The sequence below is a fragment of the Vulpes lagopus genome, chromosome 1, assembly GCF_018345385.1.
Source record: "Vulpes lagopus strain Blue_001 chromosome 1, ASM1834538v1, whole genome shotgun sequence".
Lineage (NCBI taxonomy): Eukaryota > Metazoa > Chordata > Mammalia > Carnivora > Canidae > Vulpes > Vulpes lagopus.
In genome coordinates, this window is record NC_054824.1 from 121,130,961 (window position 1) to 121,153,515 (window position 22,555).

The 22,555-nt window shown below is 41.7% G+C and overlaps 1 protein-coding gene and 1 non-coding gene across 7 annotated transcripts in view; one reads left to right on the top strand and one right to left on the bottom strand.

The window, feature by feature from the left end:
• TMEM241 (transmembrane protein 241) overlaps nt 1-22,555 on the bottom strand; it is a 112,791-nt gene that overhangs the window by 23,498 nt on the left and 66,738 nt on the right. For all 6 annotated transcript variants that reach the window (XR_005990685.1, XR_005990689.1, XM_041774245.1 and 3 more), the window contains 2 exons: nt 22,348-22,417; nt 17,982-18,075 (listed from right to left, as the gene is read on the bottom strand). Coding sequence is in view for 4 of the 6 variants with exons in the window: in XM_041774245.1 (XP_041630179.1) it covers nt 17,982-18,075; nt 22,348-22,417 (164 nt within the window). In the remaining 2 variants the exon portion in view is untranslated. The remainder of the gene's footprint in view (nt 1-17,981; nt 18,076-22,347; nt 22,418-22,555) is intronic.
• Nucleotides 1,211-1,314, top strand: LOC121474977. Its single transcript, XR_005983594.1, has one exon. It is a non-coding gene; the product is annotated as a U6 spliceosomal RNA (small nuclear RNA).

Genomic DNA, 22,555 nt, shown 5'->3' on the forward strand with positions numbered 1-22,555 from the left:
CTGACATGAGGGCACAAACCTGTAAAACTGTGTAAAACAAGATCGGCATATTTAGGCACTCGCTCAGCACTCTTATTTACGCAATACTGTCCTACAGTGAACTAGGTCCACGTTAGTGTGCATCCTTCAACAGATGCCTGGTAAATGTCCCCAACTAACTGGACTTTCTGTTGTAAAAATCACTTTAATTTTAGTTATTTCAAATTACACATCAACCCCGGAGCCAGGAAATTTATAGAAATTCGAGGCATTTCCTTAGTAAATGAACTGATGCATATTCATCCAGGCCAAAAGTTGTGAAAGCCAGCATTGTTATCATATTTTTGCAGCAGAGAACACTGTGATGGTCACTGGCACTAGAAATAGCCCAGAAAAGAATTAGGAGTGCATAATTGGAAACAAGAAAATAACAAACTTATCCAAAATAGCAAAATATCCGTTAGCATCACTCCCTTCCCTATGAATTATTTTGACAATAGGAAATGGAATTTAATTTTTTCTTTAATCCACAAGTGTATTTCCCCTCCCATGTGCCCTCTGGGAAAACCTTATTCATAAATGAAGAATTCCCAGATAACTAATGTCTTTGCTGTTTCCATACAGCTCAACAATAACAAGGCAGCTCCCCAGCTTGCCACTTCAAGCTCCTGTCGCTTCAACAGTGATGTCATGGAAAGACATCCACATGCTGTTTTTGTTGCCCAGCTAGACTGTAAAGGAAATCAGGCTCTGCCTCTAGGGTTAATTTTCCATGAAAAGTTATTCACATTGCCATAGCTGCTTAAGCTGTGAAAAAGAAAAAGGATTTAATTAGGTCATAACCGTCATTAGATTTTTAAGTACACTCTTTCGACATAAAAGTCACTCTACAGCACAGCTTCATTGAGTTTAATAATTAATTTTCATCAGACCATGCCTGATGCGTTATGGTGCTGAATAACCACCAGAGGAGGAAGACATAAGGAATGCTAAGCGCTATGAGAAAAGTGATCCCTTTGAATGAACTTCCCAAGGTTACAGGAAGAAGGCGTGGAGTCTTAGGCTGAGAAGAGGGAAGAAATTCATATGGTGAACTGAAGGGGTGGGTGGGGAGGCTCCTCTTCCCTGATCCCCTCTCCCCATGCAGGAAGTGTGGGAAGACAGGGATGAGCTCTCCACACCCAACAGTGAGGAGGACAAGAATGATGAGGTTACAAGGAAGTAATTGTGCCCGCTTTGGCAGCGTATATACCAAAATTAGAATGATACTGAGACCATTAGCGTGGCCCCCGCACAAGGATGACATGCAAATGTCATGAAGCGTTCCCTACTTTGCTGTAACTATGTGAGGTGATGGATGTTAACTGAACTTATTATAGTGATCATTTCACAATATATACAAATATGAAATCATTATGTGGTGCACTTTAAGGGAATACAATGTTATATGTCAATTATACCTCAATAAAACTGGGGTAGGGGAAGGAGTAATAGTAGGAACAAAGGAGGAAGGAGAAGGAGGAAGAGAACTAACACTCTGTTAAGCACAGACAATCTACTGAGAGCAAAACGTGATGGGCATTGTAACTCTGCTCTCAGGATTTTCCCATAGTCTGTCCTTTGTGTGTGTGAGGGTGGGTGGGTACACACGCACGCGCCACACATACACGTGCATGCTGGACATTGAACCTAAGACGTCTGATTTCTGAACCTGAAAGATGTGTTTACTTGTCACCTCCTCAAAAGTTCAAGATATGATTCAAAATTAAGCCTTGAAAATTCTGTACAAATACACCTAAAAAAATTTAAGTGGAGTAAACAATTATGTTATTTAGAGGGCATAAAATTTGTAGGATTCCATATTAAAGGGCAATAAGGGGATGCCTGGGTGGCTCAGTGGTTGGGCATCTGCCTTTGGCTCAAAGGTCCTGGGATCAAGTCCCACATTGGGATCCGCGCATGGAGCCTGCTTCTCCCTTTGCCTACATCTCTGCCTCTCTCTCTGTGTGTCTCTCATGAATAAATAAATAAAATCTTTAAAGGACACTAAGCTGCTACTTCTTCCTTTAAAAAAAAATTCTACCAGAAATCTCAAGAGTTTTATCAATAGTCTTGGAGACATTTTAAAATTCCAAACATTGAACCTTAACAGCATCTGTTGACACTGCTTTTTCAAATTCATCCTATATGTAAAACAGGCTTAATTTTATCTAGTAAACTGACATAGCCAAGATTCCTTCTTCGTTCAATATCTTGGTCAAGAGAAATGTCAACATGTCATTGAAAAAAAGAAAAGACATTATTAGGCCATGCTCCAAGATCTGGCAAAAAACCCAGAGAGATAGGCAGTCAAAACTCAGAAAAATTCTTATCCACTTTAGGGATCTTCATAAGGATAAATCAATTGGAGGCTGAAACTTAACCAGCAGAACTTCTCTTCTAAGAGCAACTCCTATATGGGAAACACAGTTCAGGATGGCGTGTTACTACACAAGGAGGTGTTGTTATAGAGACAGCTTTGAAGGCTCCTTGGCAATCCCAGTGTATAATTAGGGCTCCGATCACAGAACAGCCAGCAGGGTGGTCTCCATGGAAACCAACAAACACACATTTTCACAGGCCTAGCAACTGTTCTGAATCAATGACTCTTTATATAGGTTTAAAAACATTGTGAATGGTGCATCAATTGCTTCTTTTGTTAGACAATGTCTGATTAAATATGTGTGAGAGTCCTTGTTCTCATGCAAGCTGAATTTCCAGTAGAGTCTAGAGTAGGCTGCCCACAGCTAAATTCACTTACCTAGAACTACGGAATACAAATGATAAATTCAGATGCAGGAAGTCACCAGTTAATTTGGTGAAAGAATTAAACTAGTGGTTGACAGTGCCAGGGAGGACCTGCCAACTGTCGGCACTCACTCTTCAGGGCTGTCTAAATATTATTTGATCCTCTCAGTACAGTAGACATTATTATTATATTTGTTTACAGATGACAAAATGAAGCACCCAGCTAGGAAGTGGCAGACCTGGGACTCAAAACTAGGTCAAACTTCAGACTTGGTCCAGGTTTAGAGGACCCTACGTAATAATGATCTGTGTTTGCATATGTAGCACAGTGTCACTCCCCAGCTACTATTTTCACATACATTATCTCATATATTCTCTGTTTGTCTTGAAACACTGGGTCCAGTTCTAGAATTCTGTAATTTTGCAATATAGTTTTCTTTGATTTTTGCCTGCTCCATTTCTGTGCCCACCACACACTCCAGGTTTGAAGATACACGGGACCACATCTAGGAAGGTTTCCCCATCCTCTACCCGGGCTATGGGAGAAGTGTCTTCCTAAGCAGCAATGGGACATGAAACCCCATTGAATAAGCAAGGATTTTGACTGTCCAAACACAAAATACATTCCAATTAACCACCTGTAGCATTTACACAGGAGTGAAGGCAGACTTTGGTAATATAGATGGAAGGTCATATTGCTGAGTGGTTTCCTACTTTATTCTGAATGGATTCTATTAAGGCTGTTCAAAATCTGGCAAATGTTTTAGGAAGTATGCCTTGATAATCAATGATCATGTCATCAGCATTTAGTCTTAAATATCAGACACATCAACACTGCCAGAACTCACCTGAGTCGAAACGTTTCTGAGCTATCTGATCAAAGCCAAACAGTGAGTGCTCTTTCCTTGTCCCCTGAAATCCCAGTCCCCTACCACACATCTCTTGGGAAAGCCTCATTCCCATCTATCTCTGCCCTTCTACTGAGGCTCAGGAAAAAAGGTTGTTTTCTCTAAAGCTAGCCCCCATACCCCTTCCATCTCCCACTGAAACCTGTTCTCCCAATTTCCCTCATTCTTCAGCATCTCCAAATCTGTGTATGGTTGGTGTCTTTTCTAGTTTCAAGCATGCCCAAAGTCCTTCTTTCCCCAGAAAATAAGTTATTTTCACTAGATCTGGCCATCCCCCTGCCCACCACCAGTCACAATCTCCTTCCTGCATTTTGTGTATTCTTGGATATTTATGATCCATCTTCAACCCCCTCCCACCCTGTCCTTCTACTAAAACTGTTTCTTCCAAGGCTAGCGATGTCCTTGTTCTAGTCTTTTCTCAATCTGGATCTCTCTGACCTCTTGGTGGCATTTTGCTTTACTCCTTTCCCTACACAGAAATTCCGGGGGTCCCCTTGGCTATCACTTCTCTCTCCTGCACATTACTGATCTCTGGCATCAAAGTATCTCCCAAGCGAAGTCCCAGCCCTTTGCTCTGCTCCGTCCAAACTCTCTCACTACCTCAGCGAGCTCATCTACTTCTTTATGCACTTGATGCCAATTCCACTGCTCTAGAAGTCCAAACAGACACACAAAGCCCTGAGCTCTCCCCTACATTTCACCCGTTTCCAACACAAAATAACTCCATTTAGATGTTTTAAATCTAAACCATACACATCTAAAACATCTATAACTAAACCATACACACCATACACATTTAAAACATATTTCACCAGCTTTCCTCCCCAAAGGCGTTCTTCCATAATCTCTCCCACCCATTTGTGACTGTCATGCCATGGATTTCTCATGTTCCCAGCCACAAACCCTGGAGCCATTTGTGATCTTCCCTATCTAACACTCCCTGGACCCAGATGATTGTCACACAACCCTTACTGCTCTAAAAGGATCTGAGGCTTTGTTACCTAATTCTTTGATCACATCAAATAACACTTATATGGTTGATTAAATAACTACAATTTATTTTGCTTCAGATTATCAGCCAGGTTGACCTTTCACCTTGTTGCCTTCTCTCACTACCTTGATTCATCTCCCTTCAAAACGCTTGGAACTCATTTCCAACACAATTTATCTTTAGTTGGTCTCATTCAGAAGTTCACATGGTCTCTGGGGCATAACTTTTAGGGCTTCCTAATCTGTCTCTTCAGGGCCTAGTTTCTTTCTTCTTTCTTTCTTTTCTTTCTTTCTTTCTTTCTTTCTTTCTTTCTTTCTTTCTTTCTTTTTTCTTTCTTTCCTTTCTTCTTTCTTTTTCTTTCTTCTTTCTTTCTTTCTTTCTCTTTCTTTCTTTCTTTCTTTCTTTCTTTCTTTCTTTCTTTCTTTCTTTCTTTCTTTCCTTCCTTCCTTCCTTCCTTCCTTCCTTCTTTCAGATTTTATTTATTTATTCATGAGAGACACAGAGAGAGAGAGAGGCAGAGACACAAGCAGGCTCCATGCAGGGAGCCCGATGTGGGACTCGATCCCAGGACTCCAGGATCACGCCCTGGGCCAAAGGCAGACGCTTAACCCCTGAGCCACCCAGGCATCCCCAGAGCCTGATTTCTCCCTCACACTTCCACACTCTCTTCCTGGTCTGGTCAAACTTATTTCCTAATGCTTCCCCATCTGTACATCTTGCCTTGGGGCCCTTTTCACTCGTCCTGGAAAGTCGTTCTTCCATTTTTCACTTTTCTCAGGAAAGCTGGGCTTGCAGGGGCCAGTTCAATCTCCACTATATCAGCCCACTCGGAGCTTCCCTTCTCCCAGCCCTGAAGTCATACCACCCTGCTCAGCAATATCCTTTAATAGTCTCACCCTTGTCACTCTTACCTCCTCCTCTGGTTATAAAATGCCTTCGGCTGGCACTGTACATACACCAATGTACTTCCCTCACCCTGGACTCCAAAGACTCCCCTAATAAATGTTGACTGATTGGTAGAATCATGTCTGGAAAGAAAGGCATTCAAAGAGAGACCATGTACTTTGATATAAAGCACTTTTAATACCACCGAGGGGGCCCGTGGCTGGCTAAGTCAGTAGAGCATGTGACTCCTGATCTGATCTCAGGGTTGTGAGTCTGAGTCTGACATTGGGTGCAGAGATTACTTGGGGAAAAAAAAAAAAAAGCTTTCCATTTAGGAGCATTGGCTGGCTCAGTGAGTTGTGTGACTCTTAAACTTGGGGTTCTGGGCTTGAGCACCATGTTGGGTATAGAGATTGCTTAAAAATAAAATCTTAGCAAAATATACCACCCAAACTGTACAAATCTAGTATATCTTAAAATCCCATGGAATTAACAGCTGTCTCAGGCAAGCACGGCACAGTGTCAGGGAAGGGATGTGCATTAGGTAAGGAGGCACTCATTCTCTAGTGCTGACCCCACACTGCATGGCCCTGAGAGTGAGGTCCACCTTCATCTCCACCCTGTGCACATGAATGATGAGACTCTACCAATAAAAAAAAAAAAAAAAAAAAAAAAAAAACCTAAACCAAACTGAAAGACACATCCTAGACAAGCTACAAAAAAATCTTTCCCAGGTCCATAAAGAGAATAAACTAGAACTTGGATTGCTGGTCTACCACTGACTCAGGACAAAATGGCAGCAGCAACTATAGCATTAGCTTAAAGGAAAAAAGCATTCTTATGGAGGCAGCTTTGAAATGGGGAGCAAACACTGGATTCTAAAGACCATAGAGGGCGGAGCTGCTGTCTGGGAACGGCTCTCCTCTCCTGGCTCATCCTCAACAGAAACTCACACTGGCCTCAATTGCTCCTTCCCAATGGATGCTGAGAACACCAGTCAGTTTAAAGTTAATAAGGATGAGACAAGGCACTATTCAATCCAGGAAAAATTCTCACATGAGAACTTAAATCTCCTAGAGAAACCCATTAGCATGCCCCATCTTTCTTATATGTCTATACATTTCATTGCTTTCCTGTTAAATTCATTCATTTTTTTCTTGTATCGATGCTTCACGAGTGGGAAGGGATTCCAAGATTTTATGAAGATGAAGTTAGATTTCACACACCCGAAGTTATCAAATTGAAAGGAGGAATAAAAAAAAAAGTTGCTAAATGTTCTGTTATTTTTAGCTTTTTAGAACATTTCTTAAATTCACAGATTAAAAAAAACAATAACAGGGGTAACAATATAAAGTGACTCAGAAGGCACTTTTTTCCCACGCTGAGATTTCTCAGACCTAAAGAAGACACTAAGATAAGGACGGGAGAGAAGCATGGATGCCTTGGAAGGGATGAAGTTCACATGACAACTCCCTGGAAAAGAGTAAAGACTGGGCCCATCTGAGACATGGAAGAAGGTACCCTCAGCTGCTTCTGAATGACCTCTCTTTCTGAGTATCTTGAGTTTTTCCACAGAATCTAAATTCTCCTCTGGGGCCAATGGAACATCCTTCTGAGTCACTTTCTGAGTATGCTGGCACTCAGTAGAGTCATAATGACGTCATGGGGAAATGTTGTATTGCTAAGAACAATTATGTTGTATTTCAAATGTCAGCACATTTTGATGTGTAGGTGGCCCAAAGAATGGGTAAATATTCTGCTACTGAGGGTAACAGAGCTTATTTTCAAACAGAAAAGAGAAAGGAGAAGGAGGGGATGGAGAAAAAAAAGAGACGCCTTGAAGCACTAAGGCTGGAAAAGACCTTAGTGGCTCATCTAATCCAATCTTCCACATTTAAGGAGGATTAGCATTAAACCACAGCAGCCAATTAAAAAATCCTTCCACTTTAGAGTCAACTACAGAGAAGGAAATTATAAACCTTCCTCCGAGTTTAAGAGGAAAAGAAAAAATAAAATAAATAAAAAGGAGGCTCATGAAAGTAGTGGCCAAACAGGCAAACCCATACACATAGGAAAAATATCCTCTCTAATCCTAAAAGACAAGATTCAAGCACTATTCTTTGAGCACTCTGCAGCTTTCAGGGATGGCTCACATGCCATAAAATTCACCCACTGTCAATGTAAAATCCAATGATTTTTAATGAACACATTTAAGAAATTAATTTAAATGATGGTGCAACCATCACCAAAACCCAGTTTTAGAACATTTCCATTACCTAAAAAAAACTTCCTTGAGCCTATTTATAGTCAATTTCTGCTCCAGGAAAGCATCACTATGCTTTTCTGTCTCTATAAATATGCCTTTTTGGGGAATTTCACAGAAATGGCATCATACTATATGTATTCTTTTGCGACTGGCATCTTTCACTGAGCATAATGTTTTCAAGATTCATCTGTGGTATGGCAATGTATTAATAGTCCATTCCTCTTTACTGCCAAAGAGTATTCCATTGCGTGTGCATAGCACATCTTGTTTACACATTCACCAGCTGATGGACACTTAGATTACAGTTTGGGGCTATTATGAATAATGCTACTCTGAGTGTCCATGTTAAAGTCTTTTTATTTTCATTTCTCTTGGGCACATGTCTAGGAACAGAATTGCTGGGTTGTATAGTCACTTTATGTTTAACATTGTAAGAAGCTAGCAGACAGTTTTCTAAAGTGGCTTTAGGGACGCCTGGGTGGCTCAGTGGTTAAGCGTGCCTTCAGCCCAAGGCGTGGCCCTGGGGTCCCGGGACTGAGTCCCACATCAGGTTCCCTGCATGGAGCCTGCTTCTCCCTCTGCCTGTGTCTCTGCCTCTCTCTCTCTCTTTCTCTCTCTGTATTTCTCATAAATAAATAAATAAAATCTTAAAAAAAATAATAAAGTGGCTTTACCATTTTACATTCCTGCCAGTAATCTATGAGGGTCCCAGTTTCCTCACATCCTCATCAGCACTTAGATCGTCTATAGTTCTTTATTATAGCCATCCTAGTGAGTGTGTAGTGATATCTTATCATGTTTTTTTAAAAAGACTTTTTATTTGAGCAAAAGAGAGATATTGAGAGAGAGCACAAGTAGGGGTTGGAGAGAGGGAGAAGCAGACTCCCCACTGATCAGGGAGCCATATGTGGGGCTTGATCCCAAGATCCTGGGATTATGACCTGAGCTGAAGCCAGACACCTAACTGACTGAGCCACCCAGGCACTCTCATCATGGTTTTATTTTGTTTTTTTTAAAGATTTATTATTTATTTATTTATTTATTTATTTATTTATTTATTTATTCATTCATTCATTCATTCATTCATTCATTCATGAGAGACACAGAGTGAAAGAGAGAGGCAGAGACACAGGCAGAGGGAGAAGCAGGCTCCCTGCAGGGAGCCCGATGCAAGAATCAATCCTAGGACCCTAGGATCATGGCCTGAGCCAAAGGCAGGGGCCTAACCACTGAACCACCGAGCCACCTAGGTGTCCCTCATCATGACTTTTTTTTAAAGATTTCATTTATTTATTCATGAGAGACAGAGACAGAGAGAGAGGCAGAGACAGGCAGAGGGAGAAGCAGGCTCCATGTAGGGAGCCCGAAGTGGGACTCGATCCCGGGTCTCCGGGATCATGCCCTGGGCTGAAAGCAAGGGTTAAACCACTGAGCCACTGGGCTGCCGTCCTCATCATGGTTTTAATCTGCATTTCCCAAATGACTAATGATGCTGAGTTCCTTTTCATGGACTTTATAAACCATTCATATTATCTTCTTCAGTGAAATGTCTATCCACATCTTTTTTCCCTTTTTAAAGTTTTAATTCAGATTCCAGTTAGTTGACATATAGTATAATATCAGTTTCAAGTGTACAATATAGTGGTTCAGCACTTGCATACATCACCTGTGTCTACCTTAATAACCATCACCTAGTTCACCCATCCCCTCCCAACCTCTCCCCTGGTAACCATCAGTTGGTTCTCTATAATTAAGAGCCTGTTTCTTGGTTTGCCTCTCTTTTTCCCCCTTTTGCTCATTTGTTTTGTTTCTTAAATTTCACATATGTGTGAAGTCATATAGTTTCTGTCTTCCTCCGATTTATTTTGCTTAGCATTATACTCTCTAGCTCCATCCATGTTGTTGCATATGGCAAGGTGTCTCTTTTTATGGTTGAGTAATATTCCATTATATACATATATATGTATTCACATCTTTTGACCATTTTTTTTGTTTTTAGGGTTTTCTTAAAGATTTATTTATTTGAGGGGGATCCCTGGGTGGCTCAGCGGTTTAGCACCTGCCATCAGCCCAGGGTGTGATCCTGGAGACCCAGGATCGAGTCCCACGTCAGGCTCCCTGCTTGGAGCCTGCTTCTCCCTCTGCCTGTGTCTCTGCACCGCCCCGCCCTCCCCCCCCCCCGTGTCTCTCATGAATAAGTAAATAAAATCTTTAAAAAAAAAGATTTATTTATTTGAGAGAAAGAGAATCCACATGGGGAAGAGGGGCAGAGGGAGAGGAGGAAAGAGTCTTAAGCAGACTGTGCTAAGTAAGGAGTCTGACATGGGGCTTGATCTGAAGACCCAGAGATCACAACCTGAGCAAAAACCGAGTCAGACACCTGACTGACTATGCCGCCCAGGTGTCCCTGACCACTTTTTAATTAGGTTGTATGCAGCCTCATTAAAGTATAAGAATTCTTTATACATTCTAGAAACAAGTCCTTAATCAGATACACAATTTGCAAATCTTTTCTTGTAGGCTGTGGCTTTTCATTTTCTTAACAGTGTCTAATGACCATTAATTTGAATTGCAAAATATTTCAATATTTAAATTAAAGAAGTCCAATTTCTCATTTAAGAAGTCTAATTTACCGGGGGTCCCTGGGTGGCTCAGCAGTTGAGTGCCTGCCTTCAGCCCAGGGCCTGGTCCTGGAGACCCGGGATTGAGTCCCACGTCGGGCTCCCTGCATGGAGCCTGCTTCTCCCTCTGCCTGTGTCTCTGCCTCTCTCTCTCTCTGTGTCTCTCATGAATAAATAAATAAAATATTTTAAAAGACTTAAAAAAGACTTAAGGGATCCCTGGGTGGCGCAGCGGTTTGGCGCCTGCCTTTGGCCCAGGGCGCGATCCTGGAGACCCGGGATCGAATCCCACGTCGGGCTCCCGGTGCATGGAGCCTGCTTCTCCCTCCGCCTGTGTCTCTGCCTCTCTCTCTCTCTCTGTGACTATCATAAATTAAAAAAATAAATAAATAAATAAATAAATAAATAAATAAAAAATTAAAAAGACTTAAAAAAGACTTAAAAAAGAAGTCTAATTTACAATTACTTTATGACTCATGCTTTGGTGTCTAAGAACTCTTTGCTTAAACCAAGGTCAGTGAGACTTCTTTTGTTTTCTTCTAAGAGTTTTCTATTTTATTTTATTTTTTAAAAGATTTTGTTTATTCATGAGAAGCAGAGAGAGAGGCGGAGACATAGGAAGAGGGAGAAGCAGGCTCCCCGAGAGAAGTCTGATTTGGGACTTGACCCAGGACTCTAGGATCACGACCTGAGCTGAAGGCAGATGCTCAATCACTGAGCCACCCAGGTGCCCCAAGTTTTCTAGTTTTAGTGCCTGCATTTAGGTTTATGATCCATGGTTGAGTTGACAATGTGAGACGAAGGTCTCAGTACTGTTTTTCTGGCATATAGATATTTGATTGTTCCAGCACCATTTGTTGTAAAGAAAATACTTTCCCCATTCAATTGTCTTGGCATCTATATAGAAAGTCAACAGATCATAAATGCCTATCCTTATTCCAATACCAGAATGTCTGGATGATCCTAGCTTTATAGTGAGTTTTCAATCCCAACTTTTTCTTTTTCAAAACTGTTTTGGCTATTGAATTTCCAAATATACTTTAGGATCAGTTTGTGAATTTGTACAAAAACGTTTGCTGGGATTTTGAGAGGGATTATGTTGAATTTATTGATCAATTTAGGGAGAATTTCCATTTGAACATTGAATATCTCTCCATTTATTGAGTTCTTAAATTTCCCTCAGAGAGATTTTATAGTTTTCAGTCTTGAACTTCTTTGTTAAGATCCTAATTGTAATACTATTTTGTTTTTTTTTTTTTTTTTTTTTTTAAACATTTATTTTTTTTTTTTTAATTTTTATTTATGATAGTCACAGAGAGAGAGAGGCAGAGACACAGGCAGAGGGAGAAGCAGGCTCCACGCACCGGGAGCCCGACGTGGGATTCGATCCCGGGCCTCCAGGATCGCGCCCTGGGCCAAAGGCAGGCGCCAAACCGCTGCGCCACCCAGGGATCCCTGTAATACTATTTTGAATGAACTTTTCCTAATTTCACTTTATGAACATAACTGTTCATTACCAATATATAAAACTATAATTGATTTTTGTGCATTGATCTTGTATCCTGAGATCTTTAAAAATTATTAGTTCAATTAATGTTTTTTTAAATAGATTTCTTAGGATTTTCTACACATAGGAGAATGTCATCTGTGAATACAGACAATTTCATTTCTTCCTTTTTGGGACACCTGGGTGGTTCACTTGGTTGAGCATCTGCCTTTGGCTCAGGGTGTGATCCTGGGGTCCTGCAATCCAGTCCCTTATCAGGCTCCCTGTAAGAAGTCAGCTTCTCCCTCTGCCTATGTCTCTGCCTCTCTCTGTGTGTCTCTCATGAATGAATGAATGAATGAATAAATAAATAAATAAATAAATAAATAAATAAATAAATCTTAAAAAAAATTTCTTCTTTTCTAATCTGGATGCCTTTTTTTTTTTTAATTGCACTGCTCAATAGAAGTGGTGAGCACAAACATTCTTGTGTTGTTCCCAATCTTAGAGGGAAAGTATTCAGTCTTCCACCATTTAATATAATGTTAAGTACAGGTTTTTCACATATACTTTTTATTAGGTTGAGAAGATTCCCTTCTATTAGTAGTGTGTTGAGAGTCTTTATCATGAGTGGACATTGGATGTTGTCAAGTGATTTTCCTGCACCTATTGATATGGCTACATTTTTTTGCTCTTTATTTTATAAATACAAAGGTACTATATTAATTTTCATTTTTTTAAAGATTTTATTTATTCATGAGAGACACAGAGAGAGAGAGAGAGAGAGAGAGAGAGAGAGGCACAGACACAGCAGAGGGAGAAGCAGGCTCCATGCAGGGAGCCCAAAGTGGGACTCGATCCCGGGTCTCCAGGATCACGCCCTGGGCGGAAGACAGCGCTAAACCGCTAACTACCCAGGCTGCCCTAATTTTCATTTGTTTTTCTTTTTTCTTTAATTTTTATTTATTTATGATAGTCAATAGTCACACAGAGAGAGAGAGGCAGAGACATAGGCAGAGGGAGAAGCCAGCTCCATGCACCGGGAGCCCGACGTGGGACTCGATCCCAGGTCTCCAGGATCGCGCCTGGGGCGAAGGCAGGCGCTAAACTGCTGCGCCACCCAGGGATCCCTAATTTTCATTTGTTAAACCAACTTTGTATCCTTGACAAATCTTACTTGATCATGGCATAAAATTCTTTTTATATATTCCCATATTCAATTTGCTACTATTTTGTTAAAGATCCGTGTTCATGAAGAATATTGGTCTATAGTTTTCTTATGATTTACTTTTTTCTGGCTTTAGTATCCAGGTAAACACCTTATAGAATAAATTGGGTGTTGTTCTCTTTCCTCTGCTTTCTAAAATAATTTGTAAAGAGAAAATATTTCATTTAAAAATATTTGATAGAATTCATCAATAAAACCCACTGGGCCTGAGCTTCTCTTTGTGGAAAGATTTTTAATTAATACTTACATTTATTTACTTGTTAGGAGTTTATTCAGATTTTCTATTTATTCTTGAGTCAATTTTCCTAATTTATGCCTTTCTGGGAACTTGTCCATTTCCTTTCAATTGTCTAATTTGATGGCATAATAGAATGAAGAAAGTTATTCATAATATATAATCCTTTTAGTTTCTATAGAATCAGTAGTTATGTCCCTCATTTCATTTCTAATTATTTAAGTTGTATCTTCTGTCTTATTTTCTTAGTCAGTATGGCCAGAGGTTTGTCAATTTTGTTGGTGTTTTCAGGGAACCAACACTGATTTTCCTTATTGTTTTTGTTTTGTATTTCATTAATTTCCACTTTAAAGTTTATCATATCCTTCCTTCTGCTTGCTATGGGTTTAATTTGCTCTTCCTATTCTAGTTTCTTAAGGTAGAAGCTCAGGTTATGATTTGAGACCTTTCTTTTTTTTCCGATATGGGTAAATATAGCTATAAATTTCCCTCTGAGCACCACTTTAGCTACATCCCTTAAGTTATGACATACTGTGTGGTTTTGTTTTCATTTGGTTAAAATATTTTTATTTTCCATTGTGATGTTTTCTTTGCCCCATGGGCGATTTAGAAGTATGTTATTTAATTGCCAAATAAATGGTTTTTGTTTTCTAGATTTTTTTCTGTTGTAAATTTCTAATTTAATTCTGCTGTGGCCAGAGAACATAGTTTAAATGATCTCAATCTTTTAAAATTTACTGAGACTTGTTCTGTGACACAGCATAACATCTATCCTGAAGAATGTTTCATGTGTGTTTGAGAAGAATATATTTTCTGCAGTCAACAGGTGGAATGTTATATGTCTGTTATGACAAGTTGGTTGATAGTGTTGTTCAAGTCATCTATACCTTCTATATCCTTGCTTTTATATATAGTTGTTCTATCAACCTGAAAGTGCAGGACTGAAATCTTCTCTTATTGCTGAATAATTTATTTCTCCTTTCTAGTCTGTCACTCTTTGCTTCACACATTTTGGGGTGCTGTTATTAGGTGCATATATGTTTATAACTGTCATATCTTTCTAGTGTATCAATCCTTTTATCATTAATAAATGCCTTTGTATTTCCCTAGTAACATTTTCTGTCATAAAGTCTATTTTGTCTGATTTTATTTTATTTTTTTTTAAAGATTTATTTATTTATGCTAGACATAGAGAGAGAGAGAGAGAGAGAGAGAGAGAGAGAGAGAGGCAGAGACACAGGAGGAGGGAAAAGCAGACTCCATGCTAGGAGCCTGACGTGGGACTCGATCCTGGGACTGCAGGATCGCGCCCTGGGCCAAAGGCAGGCGCTAAACCGCTGAGCCATCCAGGGATCCCTATTTTGCCCGATTTTAATATAGTCACTACACCTGGCTTGCTCTTTGCATGGTGAAGTTTTTCCATCCTTTTGCATTCATCCTATTTGTGTTTTTGAATCTAAGGTGTGTCCTTTGTAGACAGCATATAGGTACATCTTGCTTTTTTATCCAGTCTATCTTTGCTTTTTGAGTAGAATATTTAGTCTATTCACATTTAATATTACTATTGGCAGAGCTGCTAGCAATAAAACCTTTATTTGGAATGTCTTTATATGGGAATGTCTATTTCTCATTCATATTTGAAGGACAGTTTGGCTGTATGTAGAATTCCTGATTGACAGATTTTTCTTTCAGCATGTTAGATATGTTATCCTATTGCCTTCTGGTCCCCATTGAGAGAGAAGTCATCCATTGATTGTATTTTTTTTTTTCTACACCACTTTCCTCTTCTTCTGGAACTCTTTTATTTTTATTTTTATTTTTTATTTTTTTTAAATTTTGTATTTATTTATGATAGTCACAGAGAGAGAGAGAGAGGCAGAGACACAGGCGGAGGGAGAAGCAGGCTCCATGCCCCAGGAGCCCGATGTGGGATTCGATCCCGGGTCTCCAGGATCGCGCCCTGGGCCAAAGGCAGGCGCCAAACCGCTGCGCCACCCAGGGATCCCTTCTTCTGGAACTCTTATAATACATATGTTGATATGCTTGATGTTGTCCCACAGGTCTCTGAGACTCTGCTCATATTTCTCCAATTATTAAAAAGTCTTCGTTCTTTAGATTGAATAATTTCTTGGGCTCCACCTTCCAATTCACTTATTTTTCCTTCTGCCACTTAAACCTGTTATTGAGTATCTCTAGAGAATTTTTCATTTTAGTTATTGTATTTTTCAACTCCAGAATTTTCACTTGGGTCTCTCTTTTTAAATCATCTCTATCTCTTTATTGGGATTCTGTATTCGCTGAGTCTTTCTTTTAATTCTTTAAACATGGTTTCCTTTAGATCTCTAAACATATTTAAATAGCTGCCTTGCAGTTTTGTTTTTTTTTTTGCTAAATCCTACATCTGAGGACACTCGGGCATAGTTCCTATTAACTGCTTTTCCCCTGTGTATGCATCATGTTTTCTTGTTTCTTTGAATGTCCCTAACTCTTTTTGTTGTTGAATATTGGACATTTTAGATACCATATGGCAGCAACCTTGGATTCTTACTTTTCCCCAGAGCACTGTTGTTGGTACTGTTCTTTGCTTGTTTAGTAATTTGCCTGGACTAAGTCTATGAAATCAGTCTCCCATATTAGGTCCCTTACTCAATTTCTTTTTGTTTTTACATTTAAGCTTTTTCTGGCTTTCTAGAAGTCATCCCCATGTCTGCATAGCTTAGTATTCTAGCAAAGACTAGTCAGAGGTTTTGGTCAAACACCTTCAGCCAGGCTTCTTCTCTGTGCCTCTGACTGTGTGTGGGCTAGGGAGCATACTCAAACTTCAGGCTGAAGTTTTTCATGTCTGCCCCAGCTTTTGCTGGCTCTCTCCCATCTCCTCTGTGTGTGCATGCAGGCTCCGCTGGCCAGGGACATGTGGGTGTTTTGGGCACACTCCATCTCTGCTGCTCGTGCACACAGACTGCGGTCAATTTGGGACACATGGAGAGTTATCAAGCCCCTGCTGGCTGTCTCATGTCCCTGAACTACCTAGTAAGTCCTCAGCTAGACCACTGGTCCATTGCTTGCCCCAAAGAGGACTGTAAATTCAAGATAGTGGGGCTACTGGTTCTTCTTACTTATTTACCACTGACATGGCCACTTTAACTAAACATACTCCAAATGGAGTATTCTAGAAGCAGCAGCAAGGCTGCTGGTTTTCATAGCCTGCCCTGCTCTGGTTGAAATATCACACCAACAGAACTGAGGAGGAGGGGATGGGAGCAACCTTAGGTAATACTGCCATACGCTCACGTTGCTCCTACCCAAAGTTTTACAGTTTTCACGAACAAATGCTTGCTTCTCAGTTTGTTGTATGCCTTTCGTCAATTTTTAGAGAGCTGAAATAGATATTTTTGACAATCTTTTTCCAGCTTCCCAGTTACTTTTTGGGAGGAGGATTTGTCAACCTCCTCATTTTGTCATGCTGGAAGCCAGTCTCTTAGCCACTCTTTACATTTTACTGTAATTAGACTTTATTAATGCGGTTAAAAAGCAGACCCATGGAGGTGAAAATATGATGGTGAAATGGTTGTTTTCTAAGAAAAATGTTTGTTTTTGTTTTCTGGGGGAAAAACATCAACCAATAAATATAAAGATGATAAAAGGTACGAGCTTAAACAATGATTTCATTAAGCTAAATTAAGAATGCTCATTCTCAGAAGCAGCACATAGGGCCCAGCATCTTGACTTCTTTGCAGACAGGAAAGAAATGAAATGCTCCGCTAGAAGAAAGTTGGTTCCAAAGCGTTTCAGTCACGAATGAGCATCCCACAGCTGCTTTTTCTGCTCCTTATTTTCCCACCTCTCTATCTTATGCCTCAACCATGATCATCAGATATGCAATGGGCATGCTTAGAATAGTCTTGTTTGAAGACTTCACCAAAGTCTTCCTACCTGGCTATTTGTCTGTTGTCCTCTCTCTACCAGCCCTGACAGAGTGAGATCTCTCAGGGAAGTCACTTTGGGCTCTGGACACACTCACAGCCCCAAGGAAGGAAGAGAAGATCTGCCCCACGTATCCAGTAATTCAATCTTTTCTTTTTTTAAAAGGTCTTTTTTTTTTTTTTTTTTAATTTACTCATGAGAGACACACAGAGAGAGGCAGAGACATAGGCAGAGGGAGAAGCAGGCTCCCTACAGGGAGACTGATGTGGGACTCGATCCCTAATCCCTGGGACTCCGACATCACACCCTGAGCCAAAGGCAGATGCTCAACTGCTGAGCCACCCAGACATCCCCAGGAATCCAGTCTTGTGGAACCAGAGAAGACTTAGAGATTTCTGCAGGCAAAACCTCTCATGTTCAGATGTGGAAATTAAGGCTCAGGGAAGTTAAAGGGATTATCCCTTCCAGGAGTGTGACAAAGATTGTATCATGCTACTAAAATAGGCAGAGGACCTCAGAAATTGTCATCGGAATGACTGAAGGATCAGGCTCAGAGCCCTTGCCTGGAAATGATATCATGAAGCTCAAACCTGATGTTACCCATGCTCCAAGAAACACTGGACATAAAGGTTCCTGAGACTGATTTTTCCCACTCCTTCCCTCTTTCTTACCTTAGCAAAGAAAATCCAGGCTGCATACTGCCCTGGGGCCACAAGGTTTTTCAGCTTCACTGTGCTGAGCATGAGAAAGAATCCTAACAATCCACTGGAAGGAGAAAATATTCTTTTGTTAGTGAGGCTTCTCTTCTTTTAGCCAATAGCTAGCTATTTTCTGTTACATTTTACCAGCAGTTTCTAATTATTAGAGAACCTGTATCTTGTCTTGGTTTTTTAGTCATCTCTGTAAAAAATATCAAATATTTAAAAATCCATGAAGCTCTAATTTCCTAAGGAGCTATGATAAGAGAGTTCCACTGGGTAGGGGGTAGTGGGGGAAGGAGTATAGAAACTTGGGAAGTCTCTGGCTAAATCATGAAAGAAGAAAAGTGTGGAGGACAATACCTCCTGCTCCCTCTCATATTATTTCTGGAGCTTGGTGCTTGCCAAGGTAGAACTTCAACTTTTTTTCAAGCAGAACAAACTGCTAGAAAAAGACTTCCAAAGCAAAACTTACCATATGGGGACAGAGGGTCTGGCCCGACTCCTGGGTTCAAAGTAAAAATCTAAAGCAGAGGGCTGGCTCCACTAGCAGATATCCCCCAAACCAGGCTGAGCTACACAGAAGTTATACTTTGGGAATGATGCCTAAGCTCATGTGCATGACCTGAGAGACTATGCCCCATGGGAGCTCTAGAGTCTGGAGCAGTGCAAGGCACCGGCATAGAGGTGGATAAGGAAGTAGTGGACTGTGCTGGAAACATTTTTGAAAGCATCACTGTGTGGTCAAGGACAAAGCGAAGGGCACTTCAACAGAACAATTACTCTTCCTTGCATTTGGAGGCGGGGCAATTGGGGAAGAGTATAGCTGAGAGACTCCATGATAGAGCTGACTTCCTATAAATAATATGCAAGTGGGGGCTCGTATGTGACTTTTATTAGAAATTGAAAAGCAAGAGATATGACTGCCATTGTACCCCAAACCACCGGTCCTATGAGCTGTACATCATTTGTACCTCCAGGGCCTCAATGGCCATCCTGCTGTCTCACCTTTATTATAGGCACTGATGTGGGGTTCCAATCTGGATCATGAGCTCTGACAGGGCAGGGCACAACCTTGGGCTACTCTGTGTTTTCCCCAACAGAGCCAAACATGGTGCTTTGGTCACAGTAGATATTACATAAATGTTCGATAGGTTTCCTTAGAAGCAGGTTGGATTGAATTGAACACCTGTAAGGCCAAATTTCACAGAAACGTGTGCCTTCACTTCATTAGATTAGTTCATGGCCATGTTCCTGGGACAGAACCAAAAACGGAGATGAGGGATGAGGGTTCTCTTGTGTATATTTCAGCCTGTTGGACCTTGATAGCCAGCAAAGTTTGTTCAGATTTGCATCTGCAGTCATGGGAGGCTGGGCAGCTACGGATAAAGACAGTCATTCACACCGAAAAGGCAAGGAAGTTCAGTGGGTAAGCAGCAGGCTGGAAATTGAGTGACCTAGGCTAGGCGTACTGACCCTCATGACCTTGACTAAACCCCCTTTATCTCTTTTTTAATTGCCTTAGGTTCTGTGTTGTTAAAGCAGGAATAAGCACAGTGGTCCTCATCCTATCTTATGGAAATCAGAGACTTTCGGAACAGAAAGCCTCCCTAGCCTCAAATCTTACTGCATTAACAAGCAAACTGAGGCCCAGCCACATTTAGAATCCAGGTTTCCTCGCTCTTTCAAGGGTTTTTCTGCAGTGCTTCAAACTTTACCATGAAGATACATTCTTGACCCAAAGATAGTGCGCGATTGCTGCAGGTGGCTGAGGCCACTGCGAGGTTGGGAGTGGAAGGTAAGGTGGCTGGTACTCCAGGGCTCCTCCTGGTGGCCTCTACCCTTGCTTCCAGGGAGGTAATAACTTTGCAGGTGCCTGTGCTGTCTCCCATACCCCCTCCAAACCACTTCCCCCACTTCCAGCTAGAGGAAGGGCATGATCCATGTCCACTTTCCCCTCAGCACAGACTTTGCTAGAACAGAGCCACTCCCAGTCTGTGCCCAACATGCTTGGGAAAGCATCCACGACTCCTTCCCATCCCTTGACCGGTATGCTTGTGAATCATTTCTAACTCACGGGCCCCTCTCTCTCTCCCTCCACGCTCAGGTCTTCTACCCCTCGCTGTAGAGGCAGACCTTAAAAGCAATGCGAGGATCCCAGAAGTAAAAGAACCTGGGCTCCCCGTTAATGTGTCTCTGGTCATGGCTCCCACCGTCCCCTCAGGCCTCCATGACTCCTTCTGAGTTTCTCCAGGGCCTCTGAAGGTGACAACTCTTAGTCTGAGATATGGTCATGCAGGAGTCATGAGATGTTGTGGGGAAAACTGACACGTTCTTAAAAGAGGTCAAGCTTTGTACTGAAGCGGGGTTTGTGAGGTTAGAACATAGTAGAGGGTCACATCAATTCAAGCAAAGATTTCCAACTCTTTTAAGCATAAAACCCTGATTTTTCATGCTGGGTTGTAAGAAAGTTACAGATTAAAGGGGGCAGAAGTGGAGCTAAAATATCACCCCACAAAGCCAGCACCAACGGGCTGTGAACTGTGTTGTTCTGTTTCAAATAATCGAACATAAGCGGCCCTCCCCTCCTCACTGTTGGCTGACACTGCCAAAAACCAGACCCATGGGGAAACAAGTCCACCGGCACCAGAGCAGCACTGACACCCATGTCCCCCTGATCCTAGTAACGGGCAGCTGATGAGGCCTGACCAAACTGATAAGGACTCATCTTGAGAAGATGAATTCTGACAGTATTTTCCCGAAACTTAGCTGAGGATGATAAGTAAGTCATTCTGAAGCTCAAATGCAAAAGCAAACTGTAGGAGATCCCTGACTGGCTCAGCAGTTTAGCGCCTGCCTCTGGCCCAGGGCCCGATCCTGGGGTCCCGGGATCGAGTCCCACATTGGGCTCCCTGCATGGAGCCTGCTTCTCCCTCTGCCTGTGTCTCTGCCTCTCTCTATGTGTCTATCATGAATAAATAAATAAAATCTTAAAAAAACACACACAAAAGAACCACAAAAGCAACCTGTAAAATACTGATTTTTTTTTGTTCTAACATACTTCTATCCAACACAATATACAGCCACACACCAGCTTTTTTATTTTGTAAAGAATCACTGCCTTACAAGGTACAACCTTTGATGTGTGGGAAGAAGTGGTATGGTTTCGTAATTGCTCAAGGTCTGTGAACATTTTATTTGTTGTCCAGATGAGCAGTTAATAGTAATGGCCATCATTTACTGGACCAGCTGAGATGCTCGGGACTTACACATCTTATTTAGTATATGCAATCATCCTAGAGTGGTATTATTTTTCCACGTTACAGATAAGGAAACTCAACTAAAGCTCGGGAAAACTAGGACAGCTTGTCCAAAGAGTGAGCAAATTGGCAAGCAGCAAGGCTGGAATTCAACACAAGACTGGGCTTCCCACCCTATCAGAATATACCCTTCGAGACCATCCACAGAGACCTTTCCATTCATCTCTCAGCATGATAAAGTGAACGTGGGAATCACAGCAAGAAAGGGGGGAAGAGGGTGGGTATGAAACTCTATCTATATGTACCCATCCCATTGGTCTGAGTACCTCCCAAGACCACATAGTAAGGGTCACTCTGTTGTCTAGGTGTTTCCTAGTCACTGGTTTCCAAAACTTCTTTCTCAGGGTCTTAGGATTCAGCCAAGGTTTTTGGGAGGTTTCCCTCTAGGGACAAGGCAGGGGCCAAGGAGGAAGCTGAGCAGGTGCAATTCTGAACCCAAATCTTCCCTTGACTGAACCCAATACATTGTTTTATACATTGAAGTTCTGTTTAGGAATGGTTCATAGGGCAGCTCGGGTGGCCTCAGGGGTTTAGCGCCGCCTTCAGCCCAGGGCCTGATCCTGGAGACCCAGGATCAAGTCCCACATGGGGCTCCCTGCATAGAGCCTGCTTCTCCCTCTGCCCATGTCTCTGCCTCTGTGTGTGTGTGTGTGGGGGGGGGGGGGGTTCTCATAAATAAATAAATAAAATCTTTAAAAAAAAAAAAAAAGGAATGGCTCATAGAGATAAATGGCTCACAGTGCAGGGTTCTTGGCTCTTCTGCAAGTTTGAAAAGCACTGCCCTCACCAAGGAACTTCCGCAGGACACAGGTCCCCAAGGCCGCAGGCAGGCCCTGAGCCCTTAAGGATGCTCATGACAACCTGCTGACGGCTGAGGGAGCTGCCCCCAGACCTGCCTCACGACCACTCTCCTATGCCTCTCATTTGGATAACTGGTAGTGCCCCTGGACTAGATGAAGACAGTGTAGCAGAGACACACAGAAATTAATAGAGCCAGAGGCTTTGGGTGTTAAGCTTACCTGGCACAGCAGCTGCCATGGAATCTGTAGAAATACAGGAATGGAAAGTCCAGGACACTGAAGAGATCACCTGAGGGGCACAGCAAGAGTGAGACAATGACCACACGTGCCCCCATCCCCAGCTGTCCCAGAAAACACAGGCAAGGGTCTTTAGCACAGCAGCCGTCTGAGCACTGAGCTGCCCAGCATTGAACTCACTCTGGCATTC